We start from the raw sequence: 26,630 nt of genomic DNA, 5'->3' as shown, positions 1-26,630 counted from the left end.
GTACATACTCAGGTTTATAAAGCTTGCGGTTGTGTGCAGACTCCAAATGATGTATTGAGTCCAATGGACATGTAAGCTCTATAATGCCCATCGATGCAGAGTGTCTGTTATAGATGACAACATCGGGTCTGTAAGGAGTGACTAAGACATTGGAGGGGATAGTTTCAGGAGGAGAGTCATTAAAACGATGTCCCTGCAGGTCCGCATAGACACTGACCGTCTGGCAATCAGAAAAGAGAGTAATTAACTGAGAAATTAAAGTGAACAGTACTTGATTATGTCTATAGGTGTACCTTTGTTGGGATAGTGCTACTGGGCAACCACCTAAAATATGAGCGGTAGTTGGCCGGTTAGAGTCACAAAGGGTACACTTGGCACCACACTGTATGTGCCAGCGACGCAGGTTAACAGCAGTAGGCAGAGTGTCCGAGGATGCTCTCAACAAGAAAGAAAGTTGCCCAGGGTGAAATCCAGTCATTAACTTATTCCATGTTCTGCAGCTAGTTTCTAACCTAGCAGAATCCAAAAATTTGCATTGCACAGTGAGTTGATTGAGATGGGCTTCACTGTCAGAAGTAATTTTACTAGTCAAATCATCCTTAGCTCTCTTGTAAAGAAACCGTGCTGATGGCATATCGGACAATTGGCTTTGGGCAGCCGACAATATGGAATAATCTTGATTCTGGAACTGCAGAAAATCATTACCAAGATGGAGATGCAAGCCCAATTCCTGCAGCTGAGGATCAGATGATGCACAGATACATGAAAGCAAACTAAGTTTTGCCTCTCTTGACACACAAGAGACACTGGGGCAACAAATTCCCGGATAGTATCGATTACGCAGGTTAAAAGCTGCATAATGCTACTGGTTGCCCAGTAGCATTATGTATGTTTGTTTGTTTTGTTTTTGTTTTTTTGTATATTATTAGTTATTGTATGTGTCTATTGTATGTTTGTTCAGGGCTCCACTGAAAATCAGTTTTACTGAGTGGACTCCCTGCTTAAAAATTACAATTACAAATTACAATTACAAAGGAGCTGAGCGAACGAACGCACCACATCAAAGGAAAGAATGGCGCCGGCCAGACTCATCAGTTAGTTTCGTCCTCGTCTGGGTAGCGCTTATATCGATTAGATCATTATTATATTCCTTGTTTCCCATCACTGCCCGCATCAATTTTGGCCGTTCCCTTTTTGCAGCTGGCTGTTTGAATTAGATTTGTAGCTACATGCTCTAGTTACTGTATGTGTGTAAGATTGGGTACCACATTTTGATAACTAGCAATTTTGTTCTTGCTAGCACTATGGCTGAAGAAAAAGCTGTTAATAAAGATTCCAGAGAGGCCACCGAACTGTCTGCTCCAATTTGTGATACTCCCAAGAGGCCCATAGTTGCTCCACGCACAAAGTTTAATATATTACCAAATAGCACAAATGAAGAAGAGTCAAAGTCTCTTGTACCACCAAAACAAACTAAGGCATCTACACAAGTATCTTCTACAATTAATAGTTTAAATTCCACAGCTCAAATTCCAAACGAACAAGACCTCAAATCAAATGTGATCAAATACACTAATCTACAATCAGTCTTGCCAAAACCATATAACTCATCTTCAACCATCCCATATAGAACACCTCCAATTCCTGAGAGCACAAGTACACAGACTACTTCATTAGATACCACTAAGCTGTATGATGACACTGTTCCCAGGTGTGTAGCTGCACAAAAGCCTGAAGTAGAAGAGAAAACATTGCCTGGTGAAATTCCAGACTATGCTGAGTCTGAAACAGTAGTGACAACACCAGCTAGCACTGCTCTTTTTATTGCACCTACTGGTAGTAACAGATGTGAAATCACATCTAAACCATATGATTTAGAACAGTCTGCAGCTGAATTTCCTCTACCACAGATCATACGTGTCTATTCTGGCTATTATGGGATAACCGAGCAGTTCAGTATGTCAGAGGGTGAAAAGCTCATCTTGTTCTTTATCAAGTTTTCAAATTTTATAATGGTAACAACACGGAGCAAAGCTGAGACTTACCACCTTCCACTAAATACCTCCCTCCAGTTCAGCCCTTACAAGACATCAGAGAATGAATCACAGACATATCGCTATAAAACAATAGGTGATTTGATTCAGCGAGAAGAAGGCTTACCCAAAGTAGTAAGAGTTTTTAGGTCTTTCTCTGGTGTATCTGAAGAATCATCTGTGTCAGCTGGTGATCTGATCTTTCCAAGAAAAGTGTCAGGCAAGAAGAAGAAAATGGTATTGAAATGCATAAACAAGAGCAGGAAAAAATTAAAGTTGGACCGTAATTGTGTGGGCGACTTTTCAACTGATCCTTCTGATGTACGAATGCACCTTTTGGAATATGTAGAATACATCAATGAATTTCCTTACACTGCTATGGTTTTCAATGACAATGATGAGTCTAGCAAGCTATCTTGCCTCCGTACAGGCACTGTGCTTATTCTGGAAGCTGCACAGCCACTTCATAGCTATATTTGCAGTACTGGCATTTTTGGTGAAAAAGATTATCCAATACTTGAGCTTCCTATGATCATGCCAATTCAAATACAATGTATGGAACTGTCGGGGCTTAATATGGAGCCAATCTATAATAAGGTACAACATGCTTATGAGAATTTCAAACCTTCCATGATTAAAAAGAGCCTGTATCCTGCACAGAATCAAAAGGAGTTGAAAGCTCAGCAGCAATTTTATGAAGAAGCCCTAAAAGATGATGGAAGCTCACACTTGTATGATCTGGAAAGACCTGAGGCTATCTATGAACCAATACCTGTAGAAAATCCTCTTTATGTTAGGAAAGTAGAAAAAGTGCAGTTACCACCAAGCCTTCCACCAATGAATCCTTCTTGTGTTCCATTTGCTGCTTCTGGTGCTACTGTTACAAGTCCACTAGTGTCTGCTGTAAACTCTCTAACATCTCCTACACAGTGGCCATTGCCAGAACATGCATCAAACAAACTTCCACCTTCAGTGCTCACTAGTCCGTTAGCCAAATCTGGCTCTTTGCCACCTGTGATTCCATCTAGCCCTATACCATTAGGTAACAAGCAGCCAACTTATGAAATGCTGGAAGATCCAACTCAACCTATGGTACCTGCAACAACTAGCACGACTCTTACTGTTGCAACAACTCCAGAGGAAAACATTGCCTACTTGAAGACAATGGATGCTGAAACTGTGTTACAACTACTTGGTGATATGAACCTTGCTGAGTACAAGGACAGTTTTCAACTTGAACAAGTTGATGGTGAGTTGCTTGTTGATCTCACAAAGAATGAACTTGAAGATCTTGGCGTCACAAAGAAGATCCATCAGCTACGACTAATGAAATTGATCAATGGCTCTTCTTCAGCCAAGAAATATAAGGGCGGCATCTACGGCACATTGTCTTAACACTGTTTCTACTTTGTGTGTACCTGCATTTTGTGTGTATTGGTCTTGATTGTTATTAACATTAGCATTGTTTATCACTTCAAAAACATTGTATATATATTTACTCATTTGGTACATGTGTTAGACAAGACATCATTTGAACACATAATAATTATGTTGTGTAGATTCATATAAGCTGTCAATCTTTCATGCATACATTTTCTTGTAATGTTTTTGTGCATAGCCACTTATACATGATTTCAAAAATTGTTAGCAAAAGTACTGCAGTGATATATTATTCTATACAGAAACAACCTCCACACAAGAATCCCTGCATGTGATTCAACCCCAGATATTTTGCCCAAAAGGCTCATGCAATCAGGATCCACAATTTGTGGCTGATCATATCACTGGTCCTATTTGCTTAATCATATAGGAGAATCATGGAACCCTGCACACCTACCAAAACAACCACCATCACTGTGGATGGCGGTTGACAAGTGAACAATATCAGCTTGAGACAATTAACGGCTGATTGTGCTTCTATCATTTACTAACCAACATTAAATACTTTCTTCCACTGCAATCTTCATCACACCAATAGTGTATCACTACCTTTGTGTGATGTTGCTGTTTCACACTAGTGATTGCCGTGTACTGTATATCACTACCCACTTTGTATACAGTTAGTAGTGGAAATTGTGAACTCTTACACAATGTTTGCATTCCAAATAAGAAAATTGGACTCCTTGGCACTGTGGTCTTGATCATCTTAGTCCACGGCTTCTATGTATTTTCCCAGGTTTAGTGGTTACTGAAATGTACATATATAGTTGTGTGCTTATCTTGTGTGCATTTGTTGACATGACAGTTGCTAACAACAACAACAGTTATTCACATTGTGGTAGATCAATAGTATAGGAAGATGGTACTGCTCCTGACCACAGTATTGCCATTAATCTAATAGCAGTATATGAAACACAAAGTGATGTGGATATGCTTCAAGGTATTCCTTTGACCAAATAGTTTGTGACATTGTATAAGCATAAAGTTACGTAACTGTAAGGTTGCCATGTTGACATGTAAGTATGTCTCCATACAACACCTACACATGTAGTAGTACTATAAATGATATAGCTAGGTACAGTTCCAGTTAATGTGTACTATACTAAAAGTTAGTACCTGTCAACTATCTCCTATAACTACTTGGATGAAGTTTATACTACCTACAGATACATGTAAGATCGTATATAGATCTATATAGCTACTGCATTTTATTTATCTAAGCATATGGAGAGTTAATATTATAGCAATGATGTTATATATCTGACAGTCCTAGAGAAAATTTTTATTTGATATTTTTGATAAACATTGTCCTACTGTTTCACCTTATTATATCAAGGCTAACAGCTGACTAGTTATATGAACTCACTGTATACTAAAACTTTTGTCCATCATATCAAGAGTAAATAATTCACTCTTGATCATATTAATGCAGTATAACTATACGCTATGTTTTTTAATTAACACTATAATGGACACAATTAATTGTGAAACTTCATCATAACTATATCCATTGAAGCCCAGATATGAGTCATATTGTATATACTGCATCGGTATTGGCAGATTGTGCTGTGGTGAATATGCACTGTTAACTTGATTAAATAATTTATATACAAATGTTAAGTACTCAGTATATTTTCACTACAGTCAAGTTAAATTGTTATATTGTCATCACTTTATAGAGTATGGCAAACAACCCACCAATTCCACGTAAGAGGCAAAGTAGCATTAGTCACACAAGTGATGTAGCTACCGCTCAGTTCACACCATCACGCCCTCCACCACCAATCAAACCACAAATGAGGTCAGGATCCAACCAGGTGATGACAACAGAGAAAGATATCATTATAAAATCAGACTCTTACACATTGGAGGAATTTAACAAACACTTTCAGCTTCCTCAAATTGTGCGTGTGTACACTGGTCATTATGGGTTGACTGAACAATTGAGCATGTCAGAGGGGGAGGAGTTTATACTGTTCTTTGTCAAGTCAGCAAAAGTCGTTAAGGCAACAACACGCAGCAAGTCAGAAACTTACTATCTTCCACTGAACTCTTCTCTTCAGTTCAGTCCTTACTATGAAACTGACAGTAGTGCAGCAGGTTCTGAGCATTACAAAACAGTACGTGACTTGATACAAGGAAGAGAGGATCTACCTATAGCAGTGAAGGTGTGTACGACTTTCTCTGGTAAATCTGAAGAGTCATCTGTAGTGGAAGGTGACATCATCTTTCCAAAACAATTGTCAGGAAAAGGGAAAAACAAGATACTTGAATGTGCAGATAAAACTGGAAAGATATTAAAGCTGGAACTAAACTGCACTGGTGAATTTTCAATCAACCCTTGTGACGTACGCATGCATCTTCTTGAGTACATTAAGCATGTTAACAAATTTCCAGTTGCATTTCAAATTTATAGTGAAAAAGAGCAATCCAAGAAGCTATTTTACATTCAAACAGGAACAGTGCTTGTCCTGGAAGCACCTCAACCACTTCGTAGCTACATTTGCAGTTCTGACATATTTGGGGAAAACGATTATCCATTAAGTGAACTCCCCATGATAATACCCATTCAAATTCAATGCATAGAAAGGCCTGGTATTAACATGGAGCCAATATATCACAAAGTTCAAGATTCTTATGAGAACTTTATTCCATCCATGGTTGCAAAAAATATGACAATATATCCCTCACAAAGTTACAGTGAGTTAAAGCTTCAACAGCAGTTTTACGAAGAGGTGCAAAAAGGCGAGTCAAACTCCTACTATTATGAATTGGAGCGACCAGATGCTATTTATGAGCAGATACCAGGAGAGTATAACAAACAGAATCCAAGCACTGTTGTAGTTTCAAATCCACCACTCCCTGGACGAAACAGTTGCAGAAACCTTATACCTTTACCAAGAAGACATCAATCAATACCATCTTCATACCCCATTAATCCAGTAGCAGGGCCAATCATGCCACAACATTCTATGCCTTTAAACAAAAGTACTTATCCAGTCACCACAACAACTCCAGAGGAAAACATTGCCTACTTGAAGACAATGGATGTTGAAACTGTGTTACAACTACTTGGTGATATGAACCTTGCTGAGTACAAGGACAGTTTTCAACGTGAACAAGTTGATGGTGAGTTGCTGGTAGTGCTGTCAAAACAAGAGCTAGAAGACCTTGGGGTTACAAAGAGGATTCATCAACTACGACTAACACAGTTGATAAATGGTTCTTCTTCAGCCAAGAAGTATGAAGGTGGAATCTACGGTATGTTGTCTTAACACTTATTACACTCTATTGTAAACATGATATAAATAGTTTCACATGTAATAATAATATAACTTGTGAATCAAATGCATCATAATGTATGTAATATATTATCAGAAAGTTTTTAAATTTATACATGTGTATAACTGCATTACAAATCTTACTCACATCTTGCCCAGATGTAAGGCTATTGATACAAAGTAACATGCATGAAAGTTACTACATGTACATATGTAACATATACCTGAAGATAGTTAGCTGACTTAGCTAAGATAACCATGCATGGTATGTCATTCAACAATCCATTAGACCATAGTAGCAGTGAAGGGAATGAACCATAAAATACAGGTAGGTAGGTCAAAAGCCATACAGAGTACATGATATTGTATGACACTGTCAATAGCTGAAGTGTGGGATGATACAAGGTGTGAATAGTTTACCAGTTTGACACTGATAGCTTACTGGAGCTGTCCGATACACATTATGTATACTTAGCCATGACCACACAAACTGCCGTTAAGTTAAATTATTGGGCAGGTGAGTCAACATAACTTGAAGAGTTCTCATAACTAGCTATAGTTAGTTGGCTGAACTATGTATGCACATTATAGCTAACAGGAGCTCATAAGTGCCGCAAGGTACCTTTGGCACTTATAAGCTCCTGTAATGGAATATTTAATATGTAGCATGCTGGCTTAATTAAGCTATAAGTAACTCAATCTTACCAGGCTGGTAGTAATGCATGAAATTGCATTTAGATTGTGGTAATTGAGGACAGCAAATTAACATACATGTCACCATTGTTTTGTGATAACAACTGAGGTATGCATCCAGTCAACTAAAGAGGCTTGGAAGGTGATACTCTGAATGTTGCAATGTAGTAATATTTATACATCAACATCGTTTCTATGTTTACCAGTCATCATTGAAGTTAAGCCTTCATGGTATATAATTAGGATGTGATGGATAGATATCAGCAAGGTTAAATGCACTAAAACATTACAAGAATTGGTTTACTACTAGAAAATTTAGTTTCTCAAGAATAAATAATGATTGAAACAGCTTACCCTATGATGTTGTATCTGCCCTAACATACTTATTTTTTACTGTAACTGCCGCTTTGATTATGTATAGGATTTTGTTTCTGTTACAAAGTGAGTAATCATATATAGCTAGCTGTATTAAAATGGTTACATGACTCAGTCCTATCAGCATGGCCTTGCGCAGTGAATTAGTATATGTAATAGGACGGATGGCCGTGGTATTCGGGATTAATAGTGCGAGCATTGTAAACAGGAAGGAGTAAAATAGTGCTTGGCGAATATTTCCTTCCTGTTTACAATGCGAGAACTATTAATCCCGAACACCACAGCCATCCATCCTATTGCAAATTAATCCGACAACCATAACAACTGTTACTAGGCAGCAGAAATTCAAAAAAATAACCACTGCAAAAGACCAATCACACTTAGCAACTGTTGCTGTGGTCTCAAAGTGACGTTTACCTTAGCAACCATTGCTAAGCAACCACATTATTGTTATGCCATGGGGCATCTATCATTATGGTAACACTAGTTGTCAAGTCTGACATTTACTTCTAATAGAAACACACCACACTATTTTAGCCAATCAAATTAGTATTACAGGTTTTTGTCAAGGGACCTTGACAACTATTGGCTAATTGCTTGACGTATTTCAAAATAATACATCAAGGTGCTATTATACTCTAACACACTCACTTGTTGGATTATACAGTATACATGTCAATGTCATATTATACATCTAAAGGACGTCAATTGAAAGCAAACATTATGTCATGCAAAGCTACCCCAAAAGCACACAAGTATCCAATTCCTTTAAAACCAGCACACATTTTGAAGCATGTTACCATGTTACCACAGATACCTCAATAAAGTAAATATCTAAAGATATTCTTCAACTGTCCAATCAGCTTGAAGACTTTGAATGCACATTCCTCCTACCACAATTAGTAAGTTTATCTACTGGTTGTTATGGAGCAATCCAGCATGAGTGAAGATGGTGAACTAATGTCAGACTCACTGTCTACTTAGATGGCTAAAAGAATTGTTTACCAGCAGTGGTTAAATCTTATACAAGAGTTATCAGCTGTAGCTAGTTGACTGATTTCCCAAAGTAGCTGATATCATCAAGTGAACAAAAAGTTCTCAAGTGTGCTTGTACCTATGACAATGAAGCATTTCTGCTTGTTCTGGTATAATAATGTATCAAGATGTCCCTTATGCAGCACATTTTCACACATTGGTATATTTCCTGGTACAGATTCCTATGTTAAACTGTTAAATTAGCATCAGAGTTTGTATTGAACAACAGTGCCATAGTTACATTTGTACTAAGTGATCAATATTGCCAATAAATAATGAAGAGTAACTAAGTAACAGTTCAGCATAACAGTGGCATGTTTAGAGCTGACATACAGGGAAGGAAGGTGTACAGCATAGTTGCAGTAGATTTTAAGTTAAGGGGACTGGGAGGTCTGGGGATGTAACCCCCAAAAGTTTTTAGACTTTTGCAATTTAATCTCTTAAAATTGTTGCTACAAGCAGTTAGCTGAAGATTGAATAAATGCCAGTTAAAAGCATCTTTCAAACTGTGGCCCATAGGCTGCCAGGTCCGGGAGCAAACTCAGTAAGTACTCCCCCTGGCCGGCAACCAGGGGCCGCCGGGAGTTCTTGAGCAACCATCAGTGCAGGAGCCATTCAGTTTCACTAAACAATTTCAACCCATCACAAATCACATCTTGAAACACAGTGGCGATTCTAGACCTGACCTCAGGGGGGCCAAGTAGGGAACAGCATGACTATTGTTGTATGGCTGTAGTATTTATTTATTTATTTATTATTATTGATTAGCAAAACCCATTGGGTAAATCGCTAATGTACAAAAACAAAATTTTAGTGTCTATGCATTTTGCAAACAGTTCTTGAAAGTAAGTAAGTCTATATTGTCAAGATCTTCCATATCTAAATTGTTCCAGTCTGGTATTGATCTTGGTAAGAAAGAGTTACTATATCGATTTGTTCTGGCATACAACTGTAATAGCTTCAAGGGATGGTTTGCCCTGGTACTTGTTGCAGGAGATAACACTGGCAGATACTGATTTGGAACATAAATTAATTTGTTTACAAACTTAAACAACAGCATCAGACGTGCCTGTTTCCTACGATCTTCCAGTGTTGGCCATTTTAATTCCACTAACATTTCAGTTATACTGTCCCTATGATTCCTTCTCCAAGGTCTATTTAACACGAAACGTGCAGCACGATGTTGTATCATCTCTAACTTGTGAATGAGTGATTGTTGATGTGGATCCCAGATAGAAGAGCAGTATTCAATAGATGGCAAGACAATCTGTTTATATGCATGTTCTTTTAAGTGAGGTGGACAATGGTGGAGAGTTCTTCGCAAAAATCCCAGTAGACGATTAGCTTTATTGCACACTGAAGTTATGTGAGGGGTCCATGACAACTTGTTATCTAAAAGTACTCCCAAATAGTGATGTCTCTCAACAACTTCTAAGGGGATTTTGTACATTGTATAGGAGAACTCACTAGCAGAATGTAGTGTAGATATCTGCATGATGCAACATTTTGAAACATTAAATTCCATTTGCCAAATATCAGCCCATGATGATAATGTGTCAAGATCACTTTGGAGTATCTTATGATCTTCGGGTGAGTAGATAGGACGATAAACTAAACAATCATCTGCAAAAAGTCTCAACTGACTGTGGATGTTAGTTACAATATCATTTATATATATCAGAAATAACACTGGACCGAGCACTGATCCTTGTGGTACACCTAGTAATTATAAAGTAGAATTTCTGAGGGTGCAATCCCCAGAGGCTGAAGGATTTTTGCAATTTGAAGGCTTGAAAATTTATGCTAAAAGCATGAAAAAGCTAAAAATAGCAGTGCCTATCTATACTGCAACTTTCCCCCAAGATTTTTAAAAAGTTATTTTTCAGCAGGGGGGCCATGCCTCCTCCCCCCCCTTAGAATCGCCTATGTAATGAAACACAATCGTGTACTATATCTACATGGTGAAATTAATGTTTCAGTGGCTACACTGCTGATTCATTAACTTCATTCAAGAATCTCTTAGATAAACATTGGACTGATTATCATTATTTTTTATAATGATTCATTGTATGCATGTAATTGAACAGGATTCACAGGCTGTGCCTTTTTCCTGAAATTAATACTAATACTACTAATTAAATAAAAATTTGTCCAATGATATTACACGTAGATGCACGTGACTTCCGTTTATGTCGGCAGTGTTGTCCTGCCGAATCTTGTGCCAAATAGCCTGGTTTAAAGTTCATCATGGCAAGCTCTTCGCCAAGCCGGACCACTCCGAGTAAAGACAAAACCGAAGCGGCTACAACATCTATTCAGCCACCGCCACGCCCACCTCGTCCAACTAAGCTGCAACAGTCCGAGGAAACTGAGGAAGATTTAGTCATAACGTCAGAGTCATACACATTGGAGGAGTTTGCGAGACATTTTCAATTGCCTCAAATGGTCCGTGTTAATTCAGGATATTATGGATCAACTGAACAACTCAGTATATCAGAAGGAGAAGAGCTGATACTGTACTTTGTCAAATCTACAAAAGTTGTTAAGGCAACAACACGCTACAGGTCAGAGACTTATTATCTCCCACTTAATTCCTTGCTTCAGTTCAGTCCCTATTATGAGCCAAAGACAGCTGCGGCTACCAGTGGTGGCAAGGGTAACTCAACCGCAGGTGTTTCTCATCACTTCAAAACAGTAGGAGATTTAATACAAAGAAAGGATGGCCTGCCCAAAGTAGTCAAGGTGTGTAGTTCCATCCCTGGTTCATCTAAAGAGACATCTGTATCAGAAGGTGAGATCATTTTCCCAAAGAAAGTGTCCGGAAAAGGAAACAATGTGGAGCTTAAATGCAAGAACAAAAATGGAGATGTGCTGAGACTGAATCAGAGCTGCGTAGGTAATTTTTCAACTGAGCCTTCTGACGTGCGAATGTGTCTTCATGATTACGTAGAATATATCAATCAATTTCCAGTTCCGAGTCTGATTTTTGGTGGACAAGAGCAATCCAAGAATCTTTCCAAGCATGCTGATACTGTGCTTGTCCTAGAAGCCTTTCAACCATTTCGCAGCTACATTTGCAGCACCGATATATTTGGCAAAGCTGATTATCCCATGATTGAGCTTCCAATGATTGTTCCAATTCAAATACAGCGTATGGAACGATCGTCTCTCTACATGCAGCCAATATATTACAAGGTTCAGCATGCTTATGAGCATTTTGATCCATCCATGGTGAGAAGAAGCATGTATCCTGCACAAAGCCTTGAGGCACAAAGATACTATGAGCAAGTCACAAACGATGATGGCTTGTCATACTATGAGTTGGAACGACCAGAAAATATTTATGAACAGATACCAGGAGAGGCAATGGAAATGGTACCCACTACAATAAAGCCACCACCACCACCTGCCAGAAGTCAATCCTTCCCATCTGATATCAAAGAGCCAACTCAAGCATCCATGGCTCCAAATTTCAGCACTTATCAAACTACTGCCTCGAGTCCAGAGGAAAACATTGGCTACTTGAAGACGATGGATGTTGAAACTGTATTACAATTGCTTGCCGATATGAACCTTGGTGAGTACAAGGATAGTTTTCAACGTGAGCAAGTTGATGGTGAGTTGCTGGTTGTACTCACAAAAGATGAGCTAGAAGATCTTGGGGTCACTAAAAAGATCCATCAGCTTCGACTGCTAAAGGTGATAGATGGCTCTTCTTCCGCAAAGAAATATGAAGGCGGAACATACGGTATTTTGTCTAAGCCTACGAATTTAGTACATAAGTGACATGCATTTAAAGCACAGTGCACACCATGTTAAAACTAACTCATGTATATAGCTATGTTGACTATTAGAGAAACTACGGTAGGAGAGTAATTGGTAAATCAGTACTTTAGCTACAACATTTCTTGCACACTACACTGATGTTTTTCTGATGTGTGTACTCATGTGACAGTTGCCCAGGATTACTCAACTAACATTTAAAAATATGGTAGCTATAATGCATATTGTAGATGCAGCTTTGATGAGTAAGCTGATACACATAACTTAAAGGACACGTCATACACATTATACAGAGTACGGACATTCATGAAGTATACATGCGTCTATATCAATTGTGTATCACAAATTCAATTTATCCATCCTTCAGTTTGTTGACAACTAATTATAACTGAAGTTAACTCCTAATGTCTCAGAACAGGTTTTACCCAATACATTATAGACAGTGGAGCAATCCACCAACTGAATCATTGAAAAAGTATACTGAAGTTATCAACAGTTTGCCCAGTACAGATAACGGTTTATAATTCTCATCTAAGTAGCTATATATTTGTATGTAGCTTTTAACCACATGACTGCATAGGTTCATGGGAAATAGCAACTGTTCTGAATTATCAGTATATATATACATACTAAAAGTGAAGTAGTTCTTTCAGGACCATCCTTGCGAACACACTTTGAATTTCTCTCCAAACAGGATGGTCACTGATGGTGGTACTCTCTTTACAGAAAAGCACTCCATATGATAATGTCTCAGCAAGAAGCAAACTTTGAAGTTACATAATGATCCTAGTAATTATATTGCTATACATAGAGATTCTTGGCCAAACCTCACTATTGCGTGAAGCAGCTCAGTAGCTAAATACTATAGAAGTAGTGGAAACTAAACTTGAGGCAAACCAGACTAGCTGGTGTTGTATATAGATGGAATTAAATACTCAGTTGGGTAGCTAGGACGAAATACTAAGTTAACTATGCAAGGTAACAGTTTGGCTTCAAGTTATATCTTACAAAGTGTTTGACCAGTCCATTTTACTTGTAATGTACCTGAATAAAAGTTGTCTGATCAGTAGCCAGCAACCAAAATCATTGTCCTTAGTTATGAAGAACATCCTTTGACTCTCTGAAAGGTTCCACTATATATATATAGCACTGCCAGAAACCTCAGTCCATCTTAGGCTATGGCTACATGCATGATCCAGCAATAGTACAGTCATGAAGGACCTGCTAGAGGTTGTGAGGTAATAGTGGGTATAGGTGCATGAGACTTCACCAGTAGTGCTGTATATATAGCTAGTGCATAGTGAAGTAGCATTTTGTCCATGTATGTGTGGTTTCTTAACATCATCAGAATTTCAAGTTTACAAACTGTTTTCACTTACCAGCATGTTAAGCTTTAAGGAAATGTTTTTAAAATACAAAATTGTCAGAGATCATTGGGTATGTGGCAGCAGTTACAATTGTCATAGTCACACATGGTTTAAGTCCTCCACTGAATGCTGTCAACTCCATTATTGAATTTGTCTTTCTACTCACTGAAAGTATCTAATGATAGTCACCATGTATATGTGATATGTTTCACCACTTTGGATATTTCCACCTATACTTTATGTTTTTCAGTTCTTCTACTAGGTCTCAACAAGGAATTTTGGTGGCAGGTTTTGGGGTCTGGGGGCATGCTCCACCTAAGAAATTTTTGAAATTATGTATTCTGTGATTGAATCTGGTAACACATATATAAGGAATTGATGATATAGGCTGTTTATGTTGGCACAATATCAATATCAGGCTAAAGAGTTAAAAGGTGGAGTTATGTGAGGTTTAAAGCATACAACAGACATGGATGCCATTCAGGGTCTGAGAGCATGTCCCCAGACTTTGGATACAATTTTAGACTATTGCTGTGTTGGTACAGGTAAACTTAAAATACAAAATCTGACTGCTCTATTAAAGTATTTACCTGCAAATGGAGTCAATGTAAAATCAAGCCTGAATATAGTTTCTGAAAACCATAGCACCCCTGGTATGCCCTGCTGGTATCTGCTGCATTCTACAATGAACTGATGATAGGTTTCTCATTTGGTAATGGTATTCTATCAGTAAGGCCATTCCAAATAAATTCTCTGTACCACCCACATCTGGTTACTGTCAGCTCTAAATATTCCATTATTCCATATTCTTCCATTATTATCCAGTTATTCTTACATTCGGTACAGGGTCAGATAAAAGCCATCTTGTAACAGCGTCAGCTCACATGTCAACAGTGCTATCAAGTCAGTACAAATTCACATTTGTGTTATTTAGGAACTTAAAAATGAAGGTACAAGCTTAAGCATGCTTTTAAGCAGTTTTTTTATGGTTGTGCCAGGCAAATAATAGCTTGAAAAGTTGCCAATCTTATAATGGAATAATGGAAATGGACCACCTGTCCGCATGCAAATTTGCCTGAGTTCCAGGACAGAAAACAGAGAAAATATTTGGTGTGGCCTAAAGCATAGAAGGCACAGAACTGGGTCGAGTGGTGGCATGATGATATGGAATTTTCTAACCTCTTGTCTCTTCAACTAAATCTTTTTGAACTGGAGGCCATAAATTAAATTTAAATATCACAAAGAATGCTATATAGTAGACATATCTGTTTTTTGATATTGAAATGTCCAACTTACATAGCACAAACGGGTATTATATCTCAAGCTGTCCCATTGTAGGGTTGATATGACACTGCTAAACTTGGACAGTAAACTACATGTGTTGAATACGAGGTGCAATAAGAGCCAACTCAGCCCTATCATATGTACATAATACAGAAAACCCTCACTTAGCTACTTAGAGGAGGACCAGAGTACATGGGATGCATATAGTGTACATGTATGAGACAAGTCCTGGAGTATACTCAGCTTTCGTATGGTATCTTCACACTAATATTAATATCAGTAAATGCCTGCTAAATGGAATCTTAACAGAGTTGTAAGATCATGTGTATATATATATATGTATAACATCTTGTAGTTACATGAGTAAGTATCCTATCATACAGCGCATAATGTGAGTAAGTTGGATATGCTTTGGGGGTAACTCTTATCATGACACATTTAGAATTGAATCTGCCATTTTTGCCAATTGTTCAGACAAGGCCTGTCATTCTGGGATTTCACAGTCATGCTTTTAATGGATTCAACAGCATAGTAGGCAGTCATTTACAAAAAAGTTAAGGGACAGTCAGATTTGACAAAGCTAGAAGATGAGGAGCCTATAAGCCCTGCCGTAAATGCACCACTGGAAACATCAAAAGTTTCTGAAGCAAAGTTATCACAAACAATTTGTGTCGTTAAGAAAGATGCAATCCAGTTAATTGTCTAACCATTGATTCTGTAGTACTTAACTACAACAGTAGGAAAACTTATTAGCTATTAAATGCTTTGCAAAAGTCCAGTAGAATCCTGTCGGTTTTACTTATGTCACATAAGCTTGATGTTGAATCGTAAAATGCTTTGTAATTTGTATTATGATTTTAAATACTCCTGTAAGCTACTCTTTATACTACTTCACCCTGATATACATAGCTAGCTATCTATCATTGTACATGACAAACATTTTCTTGTTGTTAATTTTTTTTCAACATAAAAGATAATAATATAAATCAATAATACAAGAAAAGGACTTCACGCTCAAACAGTGGACAGAGAGGCAAACTCAGCCCAATCCTGTGATGATGGAATTGTTGCCATTACAGAAGCAGCATTGCCACGTTGAACATCAATAGCAACCTTCTGAATTAAAAATTGGGTGGCCCTATTATCACCAGACTGTTCCATTACCCAGGAACCTATCCACCTCATGATGAGTGTGCACATGATCCCCAAGCACCCAGGGTCTCAACACGTAGAGGGGAGAAGTAAAAAGATGGAATCAGAGAAGAATACTTTCTGAACTTAGCTGACTCTGCAGAATTTACCAGCCGACTGGCACCGTTTGCAGAAGTAGATAAAGTAGATGGGGCCAGGGTGTCTGAACAGGTAAAGTCCCAGAGCAAGGGTACGCCCTGTGACCAAGGAATCAAAGACATGCCATCTGGCCTCTTACCATCATTATGACACACACCGACTGGCTCCAAAACAGCAAGTACACCTCCAGACACCAGAGCACGACAAATAGTTTCATTCACTGCAGCGTGCCGAGGAATATGGCCTTCACTATGCCTGCAAGATAAACCGTGAGTTTCAAAAACATCAACTTTACTGCCACAAACACACATAGGAGGAGGTGCTTCAGCATTCTTCTTCAAAATTTTGAAGGAGGTACTTCAGCATTCTAAGCACTTGCCTAATCTATTTAGCCATAGATAATCTATTATCTATGATTTAGGCCACTCCAAGTCATACCTTAGTTTCTGGCCACTCCCTAGCCAGCAAAAGGATACGGGTTGGCGGATGATCAGGACTTCAGGACTATAGACTCTTACATATACACCAGTAATGTATACTGTGATGACACACTGTTAGTATTATTTCTTCAATTTGGCCAACCCATGTTGATTTTATAGTGTATTAACCAACACTCTTACAGTATAAGTAATCATGCTTCTGCAAAATTGCACTAGGAAAATTGTTGATGGCTAGCTATATACACTGCTTTAAAACAACTCAGCACAACAATGTATAGCTAAGGCAGTACTATAGGAAAGGTCTACTCATGTAGCCTATATCAGGAAAGTATTATTTATTAGCTAAGTTGTTCAAATGATCCAAATGAAATTCAACTAATTTACACATCAGAAACTCTTCATTCAATCATCAATCATGAAAGTCTTAGCACAGTGTGTGTCTCCAGCCTTCTATCAGTAAACCTTGAGAAAAGTAACTGTCAAAATTTTGAGTCATTGAGTGCCGGCTCCAGTCTAGTGTTTTTCAGTGATCATGTGGAAAAGTGGATGATTTAATGGTTGCAATCTAGGACCATACAGTTATTTAGTTATGGTAAAGTTGCAGTTGAAGTTGGAGCTCGCCGAATGTTATCGGCTTTCCGGTCAGTGTACCAGTTACTAGACTAATCATTAGAGGACCACATTTGAATTGTTAGGAAAGTTAAAGCCATGGCCTATTTGATGCTACTATTAGGTTATAGCTAGTGGTTATTAATGCAACATACTAGTTGAAGTTACTTTCAGGTTACAATATATACCGGTAACAGCTAGTCAAGAACAAAACTAGTCAGAAACATTAGTAGTGCAGCATATATACCTGACTGTTCTAATATTAGGGTAGTGTGACTGCATGCTCTAATAATAAAATCCCTGACTGTTCTATTAGAGTTTCTCGATTTTTTGCGGTGTTTAAAAATCAAATCCCGTTATGCGACGCGAAGCAGGCGCTTGTAACCAAGGTTACCTGGTCACGTGATATTCGCGCATTTTTTGAATGGTTTGCGCTTGTCGACGTGAGGAGTGGTGATGGTTGTGTAGACGCTGTAAGCTTGACAGAACAACTGAAAGGTGTGTTACCACCTATTGAACTGGGTATAGATGAACTGGCCCAAGAAAGTGATGCTCAGGTAAGCTTTTGCTTAGGATAATCCTTCTTACCACTAAGTTACCAGTTTGTGGTCAGACTATACTGTATAGCATCAGTGGTAATTCACTAATATTATAGCATACTGTTATTAGTTCTTAATTATTTAGTCTGCATGAAATTGTGAGCCTGTATCCAGCCATAGAGTTAAAGAGAATTACAGCTAAGGTGAACTTGGAGAAGGCATGGGTATGCTTTCTTACACGTACCTAAATATGCCACATTTACCATAACGTCTTTTGATAACTATTTTGGTATATTTGCACTGTAGTGTTCATGTGCATGTATCATATAGTAGCTGTTTTGACCTCAAAGTGAAAGTAAACATATTCACATATTATTCCAGAGATATTCATTGTCCACAAAGAATGTGTAGTTTATGAGATTACAGTAGAACAATTTTTAAGGTTGCAAGCTTGCTCATATACAAGTAGTTGCACACGGTGACACATATGTAGTATCTACAATAATTTATCATTCCCATGTGTAAGGCCTACTTGTTCCTGCCACTTTTCTTCATTAACAAATGAATACATATAAGGTGCATGTAGTCATACATTGGTTTGATTATCATACACCAAAATTATTGAGAATTTCTTACGAAACAATTTCTAACTGCCATGTTGTAGAATGCTATTCTATGTAAGATTTGTTCTATTAAAGTGGTTTGTATTACATACAATTTGGAGAAATGTTAGTAGAATTGTTATACATTTGGGGGTTCAGTTATATAATAGCTATACCATGCACACCAACCTGTATCAAATTACTCACACACACACATATGCATATATACGTGTATATATAAGCAACCAGTATATGGGGGGAGGGGGGGGGGGGTGGAGCTCAATGACAACCACATCTGCTATGTTGTATGTGGCTTGTAGAGCAAATGTGTCTGTTTTTGTATTTTGCACTATGTCTCATGGTAACGGTGTAACCAAGTGTTATCTCAGTACATCTTGTTGCTTTTTTTCTTCATCCAGTCTCAGCCTGCAGTGGTATAAACATACTGATTATGTCATGTGCTGCACAGGATACCACTGAAGTGCAGGATGATGTAACCACAAAGAAAGAACGTGAAACTGGTATGTACAAGTACACATAAGCATTACTGTATATGGATGCACAAAGGAATATTGGAAAATCACATAATTGTTTACTAACAAACACACTGGTGTTGTACATCAGCTTCTTGTACCACCCAAGTGTGCACTTTGATTTACCTGACTCTTAAAATAAAAATGTCCGTGTGCATCTAGACAGTTGCTAATGTGTAATATGTTGACATGGTAAGTTTTAATTTTGCAAAAATTTAGACAAAAATCTGTGTGTATAAAGATTTGTACATACTTTAAAATTTAACCATATACAGTAGCATGTTGTCAATAAGCTGATACGTACCTGACAAAAGCAGGATTTTGTATTTATTTATTTTTTTAGTTCTCAACATTTCAGCCAATTAGATAATTAGATAATTAGAATGCTTCATCACAAATTTGGAAAGAATCATACCGCAAGACAGGAAACTCTGAAGAAAAAAAAATTTGACAAGTTTAACAAATTATTGGTTACATTTGTCAAATTTTAATTTGTGTCAATTATCACCTCAAAACTTACTTAGGGTTTAGATCTGTGATTTCCTGCTTTTCATCAAATTTTTAAAGCTGATTAATTGTGAATTCGTCAAATTTTCTTTTCATCAATAATTTCCTGTTGTATAGTAACAGAATGTATACTTTTACGGTTTCATCATAAGAACATATGGTGAAACTTTCATGGGGTGCAGACACAGATATTTGGTTTTGAAATGTTATGTAGGTCAAGTAGTACTACAGATGTAACAAAAATTTCAATTACGCTGCTATAAATCCATCCATGTGTTAATAAAAAATTGAGCTATCAACTGCATAGGAGATGAATGCACACATACAGTGTACTGTAAACATGCATCTGTATTCTTGCTTGACGCAATCAGAATGATTATACACCTGTATTCCTATGGATATAATTACATGAAAATAACAAGGAAAAAACATCCTGACCACCTGGTAGACTCCTGTAAGCGTTTGAGCGTAAATCGGATGGCTGCAGGTTCGAGGCTACCTAGGTCCAGTCATGGATTTTTTCTCCTTTCTCCAACTTTTCAAACACACCTTAAGTAGTTAAAGTCTAAGTAGCTAAAGTCTTTGAGCAGGCTGTAGGACCAGGTGTCCTACAGACCTTCAGCACTTGTGCTGTAAAGCATTAATAAATAAAATAAAATAAAAGTATATTGTACACTTGGTATAACATATTATAGTGGGAAGCAAGCGTATACATACCAGATGTGGAGTGCGTGATGGATGTACCACCACAGATGACTGCGGCTGCTGTAAGCACTGCAAGGACAAGAAAAAGAATGGTGGTCCAGGACGGCTTAAGAAAACATGCATCAAGAAAGTGTGTACTGCAATAAACAGTGCAAATTTACGACTGACTGTACTTCAAGAAACATTGCAAGCTTATAAGGTTTTAACAAGATGTTCATATGTCACTTATGCTCAAACAGATACTATTGCTCAAACACTAACTGCAGTAACAAGTGCAACAGCATTAAGTTCATTGTTCTTGAACTCAGGTATGTAATAGTTGAAGCTATATGTGAATGACACCATTTTTTAAAATAGATCAATGCACAACTAATTCCTTGCCAAAGATGTCCGTTGCACAATATTACCAGGTACGTGTATATGTTGCGGCAATAATATCAAATACTGATTGTATAGGGAATAGCAGCAGGCACACTCAACAAGTTACCAACAGCCAAAATAGCCGATGATCCAATCCCCCCACAATTTCTCCATTTGTTTAACACTTGCAGTAGTAACTTTAGTGCAGCAGCTCTCTTCCTCAAACGACAAGGAAGAAGAATTGAGAGCGTGTTGGGAGATGGGAACTGTCTGTTCCGCTCCCTTGCCTTTAATGTACACAAAAACCAAGATATGCATGTGAAGACTACAGAAGACATCACACGGTTTATCGATCAAGCAACACAAACACATGCTTCAACCATATTTAACACAAGACAGGAACATTGACAGACATTTACACAACATGGCAAAGCCTGGTACATGGGGCACACAGGTTGAATTACTAGGGGCAGCAACACTCTACCTGCATGTGAAGACTACAGAAGACATCACACGGTTTATCGATCAAGCAACACAAACACATGCTTCAACCATATTTAACACAAGACAGGAACATTGACAGACATTTACACAACATGGCAAAGCCTGGTACATGGGGCACACAGGTTGAATTACTAGGGGCAGCAACACTCTACCAAGTGCCAATCTACGTTGCCAGCACAAGTCAAGATCAAACATCTCACTGGAGGAAGTACACTCCACTTACACACCTGAAAACTATTGAAGAGACGTGCACAAATAAAAGCCACATGGAGATAGCCCACCTAGATTCTTGTCATTTTGACCCCATTGTACCAGTAGACAGTAACAGTAGTAGTGAACCAACTATAATGGCCAGGCACCACCAAGGAGGAACGATTCATTAAATAACTAATGACTTATTCTCGACTTAGCTATTAATATTGCAAAGAGTTACTTGAGTTTTATCTTATTTTATTAATGTGGGAAGGTTAAGAAATACAAACAGTAATGTACAAAACACAACTTACTGGTGAGGAAGACAACGGTGTACAATTGAGAAGCAGGTGAATTAACTGAACAAATGAAGTCCCCGTAGTCCAAAAAGCGCATCAAACTACACTGATTAAGCGCACAAAATATTACGTTGCCATGGTTACAAGCGCCTGCTTAGCGTCGCATAACGGGATTTCTAAAAAATCTGTGTCCCTGGGTCACGTGAACTTACCTGTAATATTAATTTACATAAGGCTACGCCACCTTGATTAGTTGTTTCGATGGTTCAACCGACCCACTTTTAAAAATAGATTTTCATACGACCTAGCTCAGAAACGCACCGTTGAATGGCTGCAAACGAGTTGCCGTTTCGTCGAGACCACGCCCCCTTACTTGCTTTTTGTTATTATTGTACCATAGATAATATATACCTTACTACTCACTTTGCCCTGATTTCTGCCCTATATCTCTCGAGATTTTCTCCCGTGAAACAATTCTATCATACGCAGCGGCGGAGGAAGTAGTTGATATGAGGGGGGGGCTGGGCTAACCCAGACTTATTTCTATAGTTTGGTAAGGTGAGACCAAAAAAAAAAAGAAAAAAAAAGGTCACAACCAACTAACAAGAGCTTTCCACCTCACCAGCTACCATTTCTAGCTGATAAACTACATAAAAATCCTTACATAGCTCGCTACACACTCAATACTTTATTAGAGTGACTGCTCTATTAGAGTATCTCGATCTTTATCACGGTTTTCAGCCCCACTCCAAGAAAGATAATTTCTTTGTGATATCATTCTGAGGGGGGATTTAGCCCCCTAGCCCCCCCCTTTCCGCCGCCTATGATCATACGCAAGTCATTCCCACGTGTTTTCACGCATGAGCTTATTAGAAGTATGCGTATCGGTTGAGTGGGTAGATCGTCGAAGTCAAAGATTTCCTAATGGCACGCCGTTTGTCTGTTTCATTCAGCGGAGAGCACAGTACCGAGGCCAGTAACACTAGATCACCTATGCTACCTCACCTATCATCATCGCAGCCGAGCCGCAGCCAGCCGCGATCCAGCCAGCTGTTGAAGACAGGTACCTTTTCAATAATAAAATCAAACCCGTACACATTAGAAGACTTTGCTAAGCACTTTCAGCTACCACAAACAGTACGTGTTTATGCAGGCCATTATGGGCTAACTGAGCAACTCAGTATGTCAGAGGGTGAAGAACTTATACTGTTCTTTATCAAGTCCTCAAAAGTTGTCAAGGCAACGACACGTAACAAATCAGAAACTTATTACCTCCCACTGAATTCCTTACTTCAGTTCAGTCCTTATTATCAGACAACTGCTGACTCAAATGCCGAAACAGCTTGCCATCAGTACACAACAGTAAGTGACTTGATACAAAGAAAAGAGGGTCTACCCAAAGTAGTAAAGGTGCTTAAATCTTACTCTGGTACATCTGAAAGATCATCTGTGCAAGAAGGGGAGATTATCTTTCCCAAGAAAATATCAGGAAAGGGGAGAAATACGGTACTAAAATGTATAAACAGGAGTGGGAATAGATTAAAGCTGGGGCTTAGTTGTATGGGTCAATTTTCAACCGACCCCTATGATGTACGGATGTATCTTAGTGAATACATAGAACACATCAATGAATTTCCAGCTCCCCTTCTAATATTCAGTGAAAATGAACATTCCAAAAAACTATTGCAAGTTTACAGTAGTACTCTACTTGTATTGGAAGCTCCACAATCACTTCGCAGCTACATCTGCAGCACCAACATAACTGGTGAGTCCGATTATCCTATGATTGAGCTCCCAATGTTCTTGCCAATTCAAATACAATGTGCTGTACGACCAGGTCTTAACATGGAACCAATTTACAACAAGGTTCAACATATTTATGAAAATTTTAAACAGTCCATTGTCAAAACGAGCATTTACCCTGCCCAGAGTCAGAAGTCATTGAAAATTCAACAGCAATTTTATGAAGAAGTTCAAAAAGATGACGGGAGTTCACATTTTTATGATTTGGAACGTCCAGAAGCTATTTACGAGCCAATACCAGGAGAAATTGATGTTGCTCAGCCTCTACTACAAAACAACCACCAGACACAGTATATGCCTTTGTTCCCAAATATGCATCCGTTATCAAGTAAATATTCTTCACTAACAGATCAGGACAAACCATTAACAGTGCCTGTAACTTCACCAGATGCTGCACAGCCTCTGTTACAAAACAACCACCAGACACAATACATGCCTCTGTTACCTAATATACATCCGCTATCAAGTCCATACTCTTCACTAACAGATCACTATAGTAACAAACCAGCCATTCCTGTAACTTCACCAGACCCTCCTATAGATACTATCACTTCACCAACCCCAGAGGAAAACATTGCCTACTTGAGGACGATGGATGTTGACCGCATACTCCAACTACTTGTGGATATGAATCTTGGTCAGTACAAGGAAAGTTTTCAGCATGAGCAAGTGGATGGTGAATTGTTGGCTGACCTCACAGTAGAAGAACTAGAAGATCTTGGGGTCACAAAGAAGATTCATCAGCGACGACTAATGAAGTTGATAGATGGCTCTTCCTCTGCAAAGAAATATGAAGGTGGGATGTATGGCACCTTGTCCTGAACTACATAGGGCATGCTGCACCTGGGCAGTTATCTCATAGTTATGTTACAGAGTGTTGATATTAAATTAATGCTTTTCAGATCATTGCATGCTTTATCTAGCTGTTATTAAACAGGTTTGAAGATATTCATATCAATTATGAATTCAACTGAATATGGAACGGTACACCAAAACCATTTAACTGTTCAGACATCACTTTCAATTGCTCAGTGTTACTGTATATGGAGTACAGCTGTTATGATTAGCATTCATTTTGTCTGCTTTTTGAAATACTCCCTAATCCATGATAACTTATAAGGTGTGCAGTCTGTTTTACAGTATCCAGAAAAGCTGGCACAGGGGAAAGGTACATGGGTAGTAAGTGCAAAATGTAGGGTAGACCTCACACTGGTAAAAGGGTAATTATATATTCCATGTACACTGAGTTTTTTTATTATTGCTATTTTAAACTTGCAGAAGGAACACCACCGATCTTCCATAATCTTACCCTGGGAACATGTGGTATATCATATCACATGATGATTTTGTATGACTGCTCTGAAACAGCCAAGCAGGAAAAGGTAGACCAGGCAAATACATTTTTTCACACTGAAATACTTTGAATTCCTTTTTCTCAACATTGCAATGCTTCTGTAGGTCAGCTCTATTAGGGTACTTGAATAGTTCACCACTATACACTGAATAATTCTATCCTAAAAGAAACTGATTTGTGTCTTTACCTTGCTGAATAAGACATTATCATGGTCATCACATATTATCAAATATAGCTAAGAAATCATCCAACACTTTAAACTTTCTAAAGCGTACGTAATCTTAGTGACTGTTCAAGAAAAGTAAATGAGTTACCTGTATTTACAGGGTGTATAGAGGTGACTAACTATTATGAATTTACAAGTAATTGGCATACAATCACTTCTCAACAACAATTTGTACCACAGCTGATAATTATAGCTACCTCATGTAATCTTGTAAATCCTTTCGGCAGTGCTGACTGCCCAGTAATCATAAATAAATTAACACCCTATTAAGAGCATCTCAATGTCACAAATACTCTGCATGGGTGTGCAGCTGATTTATCTTACCAATGGTCTTTTCCACAAAAGGTATAAGCACCAGTGACTACCTTCCACCCGACAGTACGTTTTTAAAAAGTATTCTACAGTGATGATAAACGTCTTATTGATTATTAAGAGAATATATAATATACAAACAGGAACCTAGACTCAGGGTTACCATACATTGATAGCCAAGGAGTGATCAGTGCAGGAGCCCTGGCAAGACTTGCATTACTTAACTTACAGTACAAAATAAACTACACGGTAACAAGGTTCAGGTCAAGAGGTCCAATAGATCCCACTCCGGGGAAGCTCTAGAATTGAAAATTCTGTAAGAGTAGGAGATGGCAATACGAGCAGCCTGCTCAAACAGTGACCGGACAGTTTTCTTCGACACACAACACAACAAGCAGTAGCCACTTGAACAAGTCTTTTTGGCATAAAGTGACTCAGACATCCTATCTCAATAGAAATGAGATCAACAACTAATCCAGTGCATTGAAGATCATGCAATAAAGAGCCATATTTATCTTCCTTCCGAGCTCTTGCAGCCAATAAGTATTGCTGGGTATTAGTGGGAATGGTCAGCTCAAACAGGTAGATGGAATCCTTAGAAACCAAGACCAATTAAGTCAGGTCTGCTAAGGGAGGTAGAAAGTTTGGTGGGGATAGTGCTAGGAGGGCTGACACTGGCAAGATAATCCGGAAGGTCAGTATAGTATAAAGTTTTTAAAATTCTGGTAAATGCTTTTGAAGCACGTGAACAAAAACCTGCAAGACTGAATCATGCCTCCAGGCATACCCTGAATGAGAGCAACAGAACATCCAGTCAAGATATGATTCATGGTAGGTTGGGGAGTTTGACAAGAGCACACTTTGAACTAGTAATTACATTCCATCTGGACAGGTTCACTAGGAGTTGGAAGAGTATCACAACCAGCATGTAGCAAGAACGACAGTTGTTTTTCAGGGAGACCAAACATCAATCTCTTCCACAAAGGACAAGCTTACTCCAGAGTGACAATATCTAAAAATTTATTTTGAACAGTTAATGGCTCAAAGCTTGAATCCCAATGCTC

At 38.3% G+C, this 26,630-nt stretch overlaps 4 protein-coding genes across 4 annotated transcripts; all 4 read left to right on the top strand.

Annotated features, from left to right (window-relative positions):
• Positions 1-1,434: 1,434 nt before the first annotated feature.
• On the top strand, positions 1,435-3,429 carry LOC136261098 (uncharacterized). Its single transcript, XM_066055066.1, has 2 exons — positions 1,435-1,450; positions 1,525-3,429. Exons 1-2 carry the CDS (start codon positions 1,435-1,437, stop codon positions 3,426-3,428), a joined length of 1,920 nt encoding a protein of 639 aa, XP_065911138.1. The 3' UTR covers position 3,429.
• Positions 3,430-4,529: 1,100 nt separating this feature from the next.
• LOC136260849 (uncharacterized) lies at positions 4,530-6,890 on the top strand. The gene is made up of 2 exons (XM_066054733.1): positions 4,530-4,645; positions 5,153-6,890. Exon 2 carries the CDS (start codon positions 5,156-5,158, stop codon positions 6,746-6,748), a length of 1,593 nt encoding a protein of 530 aa, XP_065910805.1. The 5' UTR covers positions 4,530-4,645; positions 5,153-5,155; the 3' UTR covers positions 6,749-6,890.
• Positions 6,891-11,022: 4,132 nt separating this feature from the next.
• On the top strand, positions 11,023-12,956 carry LOC136260635 (uncharacterized). Its single transcript, XM_066054443.1, has one exon. It carries the CDS (start codon positions 11,105-11,107, stop codon positions 12,641-12,643), a length of 1,539 nt encoding a protein of 512 aa, XP_065910515.1. The 5' UTR covers positions 11,023-11,104; the 3' UTR covers positions 12,644-12,956.
• Positions 12,957-22,752: 9,796 nt separating this feature from the next.
• Positions 22,753-25,227, top strand: LOC136260373 (uncharacterized). The gene is made up of 2 exons (XM_066054085.1): positions 22,753-25,056; positions 25,133-25,227. Exon 1 carries the CDS (start codon positions 22,796-22,798, stop codon positions 24,494-24,496), a length of 1,701 nt encoding a protein of 566 aa, XP_065910157.1. The 5' UTR covers positions 22,753-22,795; the 3' UTR covers positions 24,497-25,056; positions 25,133-25,227.
• The last annotated feature ends 1,403 nt before the right edge of the window (positions 25,228-26,630 follow it).

Source organism: Dysidea avara, chromosome 7, assembly GCF_963678975.1.
Source record: "Dysidea avara chromosome 7, odDysAvar1.4, whole genome shotgun sequence".
Taxonomy (NCBI): Eukaryota; Metazoa; Porifera; class Demospongiae; order Dictyoceratida; family Dysideidae; genus Dysidea; species Dysidea avara.
Note: the sequence above shows the minus strand (reverse complement) of the source record. Positions and strands in the feature narration are given on the sequence as shown.